General features: G+C 45.8%; 1 protein-coding gene across 1 annotated transcript in view; it reads left to right on the top strand.

Moving 5' to 3' along the window:
- LOC104919592 (forkhead box protein O3) overlaps window positions 1-11,579 on the top strand; it is a 30,307-nt gene extending 18,728 nt beyond the window's left edge. The window contains exon 3 of the mRNA XM_010731652.3: window positions 7,675-11,579. Within this exon, the coding sequence (XP_010729954.2) occupies window positions 7,675-9,366 (1,692 nt within the window). The 3' untranslated portion in view covers window positions 9,367-11,579. The remainder of the gene's footprint in view (window positions 1-7,674) is intronic.
- The last annotated feature ends 1,507 nt before the right edge of the window (window positions 11,580-13,086 follow it).

Here is a 13,086-nt window from a genome sequence, read left to right as displayed (position 1 = left end):
AAAACGTAAATTGAGTGAAAAACGTTTAACAGAGCGTTTTCAAACGCGTGCGCTTTACCTTACGGCACACAGCATATGAGGAAAATATAATAATATATGGTTCCATGGTGGTGTACTACAGAAAAGGCACATGATCTATAGAGCACTTTTATGTGTGTTAGGCTGTACAGTACTATTCCTTGAGTTAGAGGATGGAGTCTGTGGCTGAAGGTCAAGGTTGGTTAGGAGGAGGAGGTTACAGAGAGCAAAATACCTCCATACAATCTTTAACTACCTAAGCGTCTGTTCACATCCTTACCACTCTTACAAGCGGGCCCCCACGTTCAAGACCCTCTCAAACTCTCCTTTGTTCCCCCATCCTCTTTTTGTTTTTCACCCACCTCTGCCCTCTCAACCCCTCCTCCTACAGATACACTCGACCCCCCCCTCCGTCAACCCTGACTCCCTGCTTTTCATTCTAAGCATGCCATTCTCCATCTTCTTCTCCATATAGGTGTGCAAATAAGTGGGAGTCTATGGGCTGTGCGTGAGTAAGTGGAAGTCTGCAGGCTGAAGTGTTGCATGTGGGTAGGCATTCATGGGGAGCAGTGGTTGGTGTGGCGCACACTGATGGCTAATGAAGTTCCTCTGCACCTCATAGCCCTATTAAACCGCTGCCCCCTACCTCTACCCACTTCACCCCCCACCTCTTGCCTTGTTTCTCCCCGAGGGAGAGAGTTGGCAGGGAGCGAGCCGGCTGCTATGGCAACAACAAGGAACCCTCCCTCTCCCACAGGTCTCCTTAGCAACTGGTAGCTTGGCATTGTGGTAATGAGTGTGCCCGGTGTGCCAGGCTTTGTGTCATGTTGGCATGTGTGTGCAATGTACGTGTGTGTGTGAGAGAGTGAGTGTGTGTGTTTGACCATGTATGTGGGGTTGATTGGTACTCTTTGCCAATTTAGGTGAGAGTTAAAATGTGCGATGACAAAGAGATGTGTAGCCACTACTTGGTACTGGTCCCAAAAAAAAAATTGTGAAGCTTATTTTCTATTTAAAAAATAAATTGTAACCAAAACTGGCATTTGACTGACTCCGCTCATCTTTTCTTTGTCTGGGTGTTCTGTAGATGTGTGTTTGTGTCTCTGTATATTCGCTGCGATTGTGGCCATTCTTCTATGTACTGTAAAATTGAAGCAATTAAAGGGATGATCGGATGAATTTTGCATGCCATGTGCATGGCTGCCTATGACTTTCCTGCTCAGCTGAAAATTAAATTAAACGCTGAGAATGATGTTTATTAAAGTGTGATCAGAGGTGTGCACTGACCTTTAGAATGTGGGAAATGAGATTCTCATTGTTATGAATGAGATTATGTGGAGGCCGAGTGTGAAAAAAGCCCGGGCTTGCATTGATTCCATTGTTGGCCGACAGTTTCTTTGTATATAGCAGAGGGAGGTTTCAATATAATCAAATCCACACTGTGCCTGTTGGCTATTAAATGGACTGATACACAAATATAGACACACAGGCGCTCGCATAAATGCAGATTGACTTGTGCACGCTTGCGCACACACGCATATCTTGCCGATCTTGTAAAAAGAGCTGTAAAAGCCTCTCCAGAAACGTGTTGGTCTTTAACAAAAGCATGGCAAGCCCAGTGGAAAATGTTAGTTTGCTCCCTAGACGAGGTGTGAAGTGCGAGCAGGCGGCCGGCCCCACAGGTGGCCCAGCCCAAACACCTGTTGTGTGAATTCTCAGTGGGAGGGCGTGAGCTCTGCCTACCTTGCAGGTCCCAGCGGAAAAACCACACCCATGCTATATACCGTGGCACGTGCTCACTCATGTGCCCACACCAACTCTGAGGCTCCCCCGTTTTCTGCGTGGGCGTCAGACGTGATACCCAGATTGTGTCCCCTTTGTGCCCACCGGAAACACTCAGCTGTCCCTGGCATCAGCCGAGCGGATTTTCCGATCCCCTATCCGGGTCTCAGATGCTCTGGTAATCTGTCAGCATCTATTTTTACCCACTAAAGCTGCGGCAGCCCTTCTCTATCCCACACCCTGCCGCCCCGATGCCAAACCTTCCCTTGGCGCCAGGGTGGGCATGGCTGATGACTCGCCAGCCATTGGATGCAATTAGTGCACAGTCAGGCAGGAATCCCCTACCAACTCCATTACACCCCTCTCCACAGCCACTTCCTGATCTGTGGCTACCAGACACACTACCACACACTTGCTTTCCATTTTAAGCCTTTTTATAAATGGCACTCCTGCAGTGTTGTGGAATAATAGGGTCGGATACAGAGCACCTTTCACAGTGCTTGAATCACTCTACTGTGCAAACTCAGTCTATTCAAGTACAATAGCAGCCAAGGGAATGCACATTCGAATTGCACCTGCACAGATTTGGCATTGAGATTAAGTGAAAATTCTGTCTGTAATAGGACAGTTATTGGTGAAAGGTCCTTGAGTTACTCAGGGTCACTCTGGCCTTTTCTATAATGATCCCATAAGAAATGAAAGCCTGTGAAAGTTGTCCATTTTTTCCACCATAAGTCGTATTTATTCAACAAGAAATTGCAAATGCTGCCAATCCTCAGAGACCCCACAGTGATACGCTGAGATTGATGCAATTCCTAATCCCAGGTTTATTTCTTCACCAACAAGGGCTGTAATGTGCCTTGCATGCCAATGCAGTCGTGACCACTGCTGTGGAGGCGATGATGGCATGTGGCAGAGAAGTAACTGTTTCTCACCTCCTAATAAAAGAGACTCCTTTTTAATCTTTTCAATTTGATTGCATTCCAAAAACAGGCCTGTCTGCCCATCTGTCTCTCTTAAAGAAGCCTCCTAAAGGGATTTTAATCATCTGACTCTGGGCTTCTCAGGCAAATAGCTACACTACCCCAACCTCCTACTTACATACATACACACACAAACAATTTCCAATTTTCTTCCTTGTACTCACTGTCATAGTCTCACTTGTCTTCCCTCACTCTGATACACCATCGTCTCAGCTCCATTGTGCCATATCTGTGCAGCCATTAGGCCCCTCAGACCCTCTTCAAGTCCCCCCAGACACATAAAATTCCCCCTACCCTGTCCCTATTAATCCACATGGCTCTAAATTCTTTATTTCCCTTCAAAGGGACAACGCGAGCCGTGACATCAATCATGGAAAGCGAATATTTAGCCGGCGCTAATTTCCACCAATAGCCTGGAGACAGGCTTAGCTGACAAAACTCATTCCTGTGCTGAACAAAACTGCTTGTGTTGAAACCTCCCCTCCCCCTGATCCCTCCTGCCTTCTGCACAGGCAAAAACAGCATCACAATAAACACAGTTAGTGCTTCTGTTACTCCCCCTTGATTTAGGCTTATCAAATGAATGTGCACCATAGTGGGATACCCTTTGACAATACATAATGGCTCCATTCTGCATGAAATGGTTTGGTAATACCAGTCGAGTGTGGCAAACGGCTTTACCCGGTGCCACTACAAGAACAGCTGCTGTGTTCTTAGCTGGGCAAGCGCACCACGCTGCTTCACCCTTGAGGTTGTTTGAATCGGGTGAGTGGTTTCTTTTTGCTGGTTCCCAGACCCCACTCACAGTCCTTAGTTCCTCACTCAGTTCTGTTTGAATGAGTGCACATTCGCCACGAGATGGGTCCTATAAACCGTTTGACCTGTTTCCTTGCCCCTCTGTGTGTGAGCATGTGTGTGGGTGTGTGAGCGGGAAAAACCCTGAGTGGGTTCTGATGAGGGACTAATGGAGGGGGATGGGATAAGTGGGGGGCATTTTGAGGGCACCCCTTTGTGTGGCTTGGAGGGGCCCCTTGCGGTACCTCTAAATTCCCACCCCTTACCCCCAAGCCCCTTAACCTCCTGCTGTACCCCTCCAGCACAGCTGCCCCCATGCCAGTCAGTCAGGTTATCCCAGATGAACCATTGGGCCCAACATAACAACCCCTACCCCCCATACTGCATCTACTCCCATTGCTAATGCCTGACTGAGATCTTGGGAGTTGCAACATTGGGCACTAAGCCAATTTGGGCAAGGTGCAGTCACTTAACTCACAAGCCCATGGCGGTAAACATTGTTGTGCGAACAGTGGGGATATGGTATATTGAGCACCCATACTGGCCTCATAATACAGGTAGATTGTGTAGTTAGTTAGACCTTGATGTGTGCTAAGCCTCAGCACTGATAGCCATTAAACTTCATTGATCGCCAACACTAAATAGGCCTCTCTAGTCCCTGAATCAAACTGGGTTTGCATGGAAGAAAAGGAGGGGGGATCAGTAAAGCAATTGATTGGTATTGTAAGATTTCCAAGAGCCAAATGAATGCTTCTTAAAGAGGTTATTCAGGAAGAATACCAGGAACCTGTTTCTGCTCATCAACAAATATTGAGCAATAATCTGTTGGATCAGATGTCTGTGTCTATTTGGTCTGAACACCCCCAGTTTCCTCCTTGAGCCAATGCCAAAACCCTCTTACTGCTTAATCTGTGTGTTGGGGAAAAAATGTCAACATAAATTTGTCCAAAAAAAAAACGAGTATAAGCTTTTAAACTGAGGACAAAGAAAGCTATGCTGCACCTTGATGTCTATGGGCTAAATTTCTAAATCAGCTATCGGGATTTTTAGGCCTTAATAAGATTTGATCAAAGCTGATTTTCCTGCAACCAAGAGAAACATGTTCACCTTAGCTGATTTTGATTGGTCTATAACCTATTTCCCTTATCGTCTTTTACTTTATGGCCAAATTAACCCCTTTCAGCCTGATTTAGTTCTGTGTGGAGGTCCCTGATAACAAAACAAAGAAGTCACACCACTACTTATGACTCTGTCTGTTCTTTTTAGCATTATGGGACCAGGCAGTGCATCTCTCTGTATAAGCCCAGCCACTGGTTCATTCATTATTTAGAGCCCTCTCGACTAGGCCCATTGTATTAAAGGGGTATGATTTGAATAGGAAGCAGCTTCCTGGGCCCAGGCGTGTGATGTGTGTGTTCCTCTCTGTCATTGTATGTTTCTGCGGGCTTCATCCGTCTGCCTTAGCAAGCCAGGGGGCTGAAAGAGAATTTCCATTTTATGAATATTTAATACATAATAAAGTTTTCAATTTTATTCTATTCAACCCGTAGGGGTAAAAATGTGGCAAAGCCAACCCTCAAGGACAGAACACAGAGCAAAGGTAGTTGATTTGAAGGGAGGCATTAAGAACACAGTTAACATCAGTTCACCGCCTCAGAAATCATCTACTAAAATGCACACACACAAACATTAGGATTAGTTTAACACTACATCCTGTAAGGGTTTTATAGTGTTCCTATTTCACACATCTCCAACTTCCTTTATGCTGTATTACTATTAGATCATAGCATATCCGGACTGCTTGCTGTGTCCGTGGTGACCTGGCATGGCTCTCTGTGAGACACCCAGCTGGGAGTGCCCCTGAATCAACTTGGGATTAGCCCAGGATTGTCTGGGATTACTCGGGGATGGAGGGGGATTAGCAGTGACTGCTTGTTTCGGGGGCGTGAGGGCCATAGGCTGGCCAAATTGCCCCTGACTCAGACTCAGGGAACAGGAGGCGGACAGAACCACACCCACAGTGGAACCACCTGCAACCTGAGCTATTCTTAGATACTAAAACACACACACACAAACAGGATGACAGAGAAAAACATGTGGTTGGAAAACTATCTGACAGGAAGCCATCAGCTTGTGATGATGATGATGCTGCCATGGCTGGTCACTGTCCGAAATCTCTCAAATCTCTCTAGCAGGTGGATTCATCAGATAAAGAGGGTTTGGGATGATGACAAATCCCTCCAAGTTCAATGGGGCTGCTCTTCCCTCATACAGGGATAAATCGCGATTTGAATCAGACAGGTCACACAGAGTTGCAGTATGAAGTGGTTCAGCTTTCTAAAAGATGCCCCAATTTCAACCGGCTGTGGTGGAATGGCATGAAAGCTTACATATGTTTTAATTCAGGCATGCACATGATGCGATGGGCATGATTTGGAGTGGTATGATAGGTGGATGATCCAGCCAGGGTGAGACAGGGAGTTGGCGCGGCACGTAGAGAAGCCGTCAGATGCAGGGAGCGGGCATCCCCTGCGGACCTGCACTGCCGAGATGAAAGGCTGTTTAGTGCAGCAGCATCAAACAACCGCCTCCTCTAGCATCCTTTCCCCCATCCCCCACTCTCCCTCCATCTCTCTCTCTCTCTCTCTCTCTCTACCGACTCTCACCACAATATGATATAGTTCTGCTGTTGCACGTTTACCCGGTTGCCATGGTTACCCAATGCCGGAGGTGTCACAGCGAGATAACCCAAGGAGGCATTCACAGATCACCTGAATTCAGTTTGCCTCCCATTTATGTATTCTCTGCCGCAATTTGATTTATTTGTTTCCCCGCCGTGCAATTCAGTGTGAATACAAATAATCTGCAACATAATGGAGATGGTGGAAGTGTGAGTACCCCTCAATCTGAAACAATCTATTGTACCAGTATATTCCTAAACCACAGGAGGTGCTTTTGATTTGATATTTTCCTGCTTGAGCGTCAAAATGCCTCACGCACAACAAAGAGCGGAATTGCAATGACAGACTCTGTTGCACATCAGGAACCTTCAGCATTCGGCAACCCTTGAGATGTAAATGATAATAAACAATATAAAAACTATATCCTATGAATTACTGAGTCAGTGACTGTACATGCCGGTGTGGAGGATAATGGGAAAGTAATTTGTGACACACTGTATAATTGAAGGTATTAAGATTGAAAGCAGAAGTGGAAAATGACTGTTGTATGCAAAGAACTGTGTGGAATGAAAAGGGAAAAGGGGAAATCAAGTCACAAAAAAAATATGTAGTACTCAGTGACAAAAAGAGAAAGATGCATTCGTGATAAAGACAGAACAAGGGAGGGAAAGGAAGATAGGCAGTGAAGGTAGATGTCAGGGGGGTGGGATACATCCATTAGCCTTTCTTGCTCCTGGCTCAATCTTGCGATACATCCCCCATTCAAGCTACGAGAGCAAAAGAGACAGAGCTGGCACTAAGCCAGACTGGCACCGACTTCAAACATACAGTACGCCCAACCACAGCAGTTTACATCAGCCTGGCTGAAAGGAAAAGTAGAGGAGGACAGATGGATTGATGGAACTGAAAGTGGGAGGATTGACGTACATAAGGAGAGTGTCTCAAGACTAAGTTTCAGGTTGGTTGAGTGTGACAGGGTCGTGCTCCGTGCCAGCTGTAGCTGTCCTTCGAACATGTTTGTGTTTTTGAACGTGATCTCAATTTTCTGACTTTGGTTGACACTGATCGCTTAGAGTTGTTGTGTATAGTCGCCGTGTAGCTACTTCTGTGTGTTTTGTATATCTAGTAATAGACCTGATAATTTGGCGCATTTTTTTTCTATGACTCAGCATGTATTGCCACGTAATGATTTATAAGCAGTGGCGACAGCTGTGGTTGTGATTAGATCTGTTTGTGTTATTACATTTGAAAATTCTTTTTTTTCCCCTCTGGAACATTTTATTTGAGCAAATTCCACTAATTTAAAGTGTTGACTTCAGAAAAAGCCGTTTGTGTACAAGTGATAAATAATAATATGTATTACAATTTAATTTATCTCTCATGATGTGTGTGTCTCTCTCTCTCCTTCTTTGCAGAACTCCATCCGACACAACCTATCCCTCCACACACGTTTCATCAGGGTGCAGAATGAGGGAACAGGGAAGAGTTCTTGGTGGATGCTGAACCCAGATGGAGGCAAGATGGGAAAGGCCCCCCGCCGACGAGCAGTCTCCATGGACAACAGCACCAAATACTTAAAAAGCAAAGGCCGCATCAGAGGCAAGAGGGTCGGCCGTCCTGGGATAGGAGCTGGGTCTGCTGTGGTGGGCCTCCAGAGCTCCCCCGACCATGGTAGCCCACCACAGAAAGGACTCCCAGGATCTGGAGGTCCATCTGGGACAGATGGAGAGTTTGATGCTTGGACGGACCTCCATTCCAGAGCTAGTTCGTCAGCCTCTACCCTGAGTGGGCGTCTGTCACCTATCCTCGCAGAGGGAGAGCCAGAGGAACCAGAGGAGGGTGGTCTTTCCTGTTCCACTTCCCCCCATCTTTATCCCTCACCGACCAGTGCCCGCTCTCCATCCATGGGGGCAGGGAACCGCTGTCCTCCCTTGGAGCAGCTGCCTCAGCTGGCTAACCTGACAGGTGCCATCAGTTTGGATGAGCATCTAATGGAGGATAGTTATCATCACCATCACCCAACTCAGCAGCAACACCAGCAGCATCAAGCTGTTGGCAGACATAAGCACCAAACCCCTGTCTACCATTACAGTTCTGGAGTGAAGGGGCAGAGCCCATATGGTGCAGGCGTTTATGGTACAACAGGCATGGGGATGTTGTGTCACCACTCACCCATGCAGACCATTCAGGAGAACAAGCCAGCCAGTTTCTCTGGAACCATGCGGGCATACTCCAGCACCAATGCCCTGCAAAGTCTGCTAACAGGTGGACAGCAATACTGTTCCAAGGACATGATGCTGGGACAGGAGAGAGAAAGCCATCCTATGATGGGTCAAGCTAGTAATGGAGTAGGTTCCAACCATCACAGCCACCACCCTGGCCACCACAATGGTCACAGCCACAATGGACCTCTTAGTCACAGCTCAGCTCATAGCCATAACAGAACTCACAGCCATTCTCATAGTCACAACAATGTAACCAACCACAATCACAACTCACTCACAACTCACAACCTCAGCCAGAGCCATAATAACACACCGCCCCGGGCTGCAGCCCTAACTCCACGAGGGAACAACAATCAGCTGCACACCTACAACCACAAAGCTCCTTACCTGTACAGCCCTCCGTCACATGCCCACCTTCCAGCCTCCACCACCCTTCCCCCAAACCCAGCAGGTATGCTTGGCATGCCCCAGGACTCCTGCCATGTGGCCACTGCCCCACACCCACACCCCCGTCACAACCATTATCCTGACCCACAACACCAAGGCATGACCAACGGACCATATCACCTTGGCCAGGCGATGGGGAATGGTAGTGTTGGTGGCAACTACCATAGCTATCATCAACCTCACCTGCACGAGAGACTACCAGCTGACCTGGACATTGATATGTTCCACGGTAGTTTGGACTGCGATGTGGAGTCCATTCTCCTCCATGACATTATGGATTCTGGGGAGGAGATGGATTTTAACTTTGACTGCTCCCTAGCCCAGGGGGTGGGCATTGGCATGGGTATGGGGATGGGTGTGACCATGGGGATGGGAATGAGCGGTCTGGCTGGTCCACAGCAAGCCCATAGCAACCAGAGCTGGGTGCCTGGCTGAATGCCTAGGACATCCTAACCTCTGAAAGAACTAGCACTGTGCTCAACTGTGACATTCCTGACTTGACACAGAGACTATAGGACCAACCCTCCCATCTCTCTTTGTTGACTTGACAATTCTTCTGTCACTCTATCCTCTTTTGATTTCCCTTCCCCTTGAGAGATCTAGTTCATGTCATATTAGGTTTTTCTTCATATCAGCTATACTGTGATGACAATCTCTCAGCTGTGCTTGCCCAACATCGCTTCTCATCTACCATGAGAATTGAACTCTCAATGCACTTTATTGCAAGTGGGTCAGATCTTGCAGTGCATCGCATTCACAGAGCAGCTCAGGCAGAGCTTGGCATGTTCTGTAAGGTGGCTTCAGTACTTGATGGCAACAAATGAGGAAATCACAAGCTCTGTTGATAAAGTGTCAGATCTTGGCAGTGAATTAAAATTAATCTCCTTTTCTCATATGCTTTCATTGTCAGTAGTGGGGACTGAAATCCTTAGTTGCTTTGTGTTTAGATCCTTGGTTTTACAAATTCGGTGTTATGTCTGAAATACATTTGAAATAATAAAATACTATTAAAGCAGGTCTGTTATTTCAAGCTTCGTGCATTTAGTCCTTGCTGCCTTGACTTTTCTCTTGGATGTAACATTTTGTCAATGCCCTTTTGCTGAGAATATTGTCACTACATCGCTAAATGGATTCTATCATTACTGGCTAGCGAGCAATTTGGTGAATTAAAATTCTGTATCACCTTGTCTCACCTGGACTTCTTGTGCCAGATTCTCTCTCTCCTTCTCAAAGTCTCTCTCTCTCTCTCTCTCTCTCTCTCTCTCTCTCTCTGCCTGCCAGTGGAGACAAAGTGACCATTCCTCACACCAAGCCATTAATGTGGCTTGATTGAAATTCAGCATCTTGCTTTTAATCTCCAAAGTGATGCGGCAGCGATGCGTCATTATTGAGAATCTAACGCGTTGTCCTCCCATCTCTCACCCTGGCCGCCCGGGCCGCTGCTCGCCTCTCCAACTTAATGTGCCAAGAGAGCGAGACAAAATTGTGATTAACGCCAAGTCACTCTGCCTGCTGTCCTGCTCTGAGAAGGGCCAATGTCACTGTCCGTTTGCCTGCTCACAGAGGGTACAAAAAGAAAAAGATGGAGACAAGGATAGAGTAAAAGTCTATTGTTACAGTGGGATCAATCATCAGCCTCAGTTTCCATGCTCTTTGAATGTGTGTCTGAAAACAGTTAGTGTATTCGTATTGTAAATCATCTCCATTATCTGCATTTTGTGTTCCCCTGTTTCAGTGCTTATACCCTGAGCTTCAAATACTCAAATGGGTGCAAAGGGAGAGATTTAAGGAGAAAACAATCAGCCAATCTGTGGCATGAGTCTATGTCAAACAGGGTTGTATTGCCCAACAGCCATCTGCATCCACTTTTTGTGTGTTTATTCTGTTGTCTTGTAGTTGTTGTTGTATTGTTGAAATCCTAAGGACCAACGAGGACAGTGCTGAAATATCCACATTGTAAGGATGGAATCCAATGGTGAAATGATGTTGGTTGTGCAGTATGACCTTCCTATGCTCCTATACCGTGCACCCCTCCCACATGTGCTCTGCTCAACTGTCTCTGTGTTTGTGAGTGGGGGAAAGTCTGAAGCTTGTTTCTCACTGGCCTTGGGAGAGAAAAAAAGAGGACACCCCTATTCTCTAGTTCCCTCAAGGAGACTCTGTGCTCAGTCTGTACCAAGTATGGAACACAAAGAAGGGGGTAAGGGTGGGGTTGGGGTTATTATTACAGCCAAAGGTCAAGCACGGCACAGACTATCAGACCCATTATTGAGGTAAATACCTTTTATTTCAGGACCTTTAGCCGCGCTGGTTCCAGTTAATCTCCATGTGGAAAATAAGTGGAATTTTCTAAGCAAATGGGCCCCACAAAGCAGTTACGTTATAACCTATGCTACAGACATTTAGCAATGCCCTGCTATTGGAGAGAGAGCTATATATGATGTCTAATTTTTCCTATATTTATTTATGAAAGAGATTGGTCTTTGTCACTCCTAAATGTGGTAGTTGTTTGAGTCAACTCCTATCCCCTTCCTCTTTTTTTCTCTGTTTTCTTTTTTTTTAAGATGTCACTCTCCCTTAGCCCCTTTTACTGACTTTTATTTTGTACAAAATCTATATATTAAGAATATTGTATAATAGTTTTTAAAATCTCAAAAATAATAATAACAGTTTTGTTGTCTATTTCTTTTTTAAGAGAATGTATCTCATCATCTGGTGACTGTTAAATAAATGAAATAAAAAAAAATAAAAATAAAAAGACTGTCTATGTTGTTGCATTTGTGTAAATGACTATGAAGATAGATTCCTTTTTCTTTTTTCTTTTTTTTTTTTTCCAATCTAACTCCTTTCACACATGTAAACAACCCTCCCTCCCAATTCCCGTCACCTTGCAGTCGTGTTTGACCAGGACACCAAGTTGCTGCGTGGGAGGCAGGAGTGTGCTGTATGAATGAAAAATGGGGGGAGAAAATGTACCTCCACATATGTCAGGAAGCATCACTTGTTGTAGAGGCTGCATGAGAAAGGAGAGGGAAATAGGGGATTTTTTTCTGTGTGAGTGAGAGAGAAAGACAGACAGAGCGATAGCTCCTGACAGACAGACAAAACAAGGATAGACAGCCAGACAGAGTTTCCAGGATTGGAGTAATAGGTGTGTATATGTGTATGTGTATATGTGTGTGGGTGTGTGTGTCATATGGCTTGTTACAGTCCATAAAGCGGTATAGGTTGCCCACAGCTGTCCCAGTCCCATTGGAGGCGTTTTCACAAGACGAGTGTGCAACACACACACACACACACACGCACACACATACACAGACATACATTTTAAAATACCACAAATGCACACATTTACACAAAGAAGCACCCAGTGAAGTTATGAAACTATATGAACAACATGCACCCTCAAACAGACATTTCTCACTTAGATGTGCAGTTTTAATTGACTCCTCTTGCAGGGAACGAAGTGAGAAGTAGAGGGAAAGGGAAAGATACTTAAAGCAAAAGATACCTGACAGAAAAACTATTTAAAAGTGTCTTTGTAAACATTTTTTGGGGGGTCTGATGAGGTCAAACATGGTCCAGTAACATTAGAAGATGTTTTTAATAATTTCACAATTAGACCAAACTGAGCGTGATTGAGTGTAACTGAGACTGAGAGCCTGGCATATGGCCAAAGTCTCACTCTCGCCTGCCTATCTCCTGAGAGGATAGAGGTTGAGGTAGACAGGAAGGCAGTCCAGTCCAGGTGCTGTGCCTCAGGGAGGGTCTGCTCTTCTGTTCCTCATTATCAGAGAGTGAGAGAGAGAAGCTGCGTTACAGTGTCATTATTCATCCACTCAAGCATCTGGGAGCAGGTCCTTGCTTACTTGGCCCAGTGATATCGCTGTAGAGACCGCCCTTGGAGCTAAAGGCTGGCTGGGGACACGGCTAACTGCTAACAGACAGACCCACCCAGGCAAGGCTCCAGGGTACTGATGTCCTTGAGTGCTTATGAGGATTCAGCAGTTCTCACTTTCCGGCCAAGCTGCAAAGTGAAAAAACTGCTATATCTCCAAAATTCAATTGTTCATAGAAATGATTAATTCACTGATATGGAAGGGTGGAGTTTGATGTAATGCCTCCAGAATGAGTGTCAAGACTTTTTCCAGCCAC

This window comes from Larimichthys crocea, chromosome XIII (assembly GCF_000972845.2).
Source record: "Larimichthys crocea isolate SSNF chromosome XIII, L_crocea_2.0, whole genome shotgun sequence".
NCBI lineage: Eukaryota > Metazoa > Chordata > Actinopteri > Sciaenidae > Larimichthys > Larimichthys crocea.
Note: the sequence above shows the minus strand (reverse complement) of the source record. Positions and strands in the feature narration are given on the sequence as shown.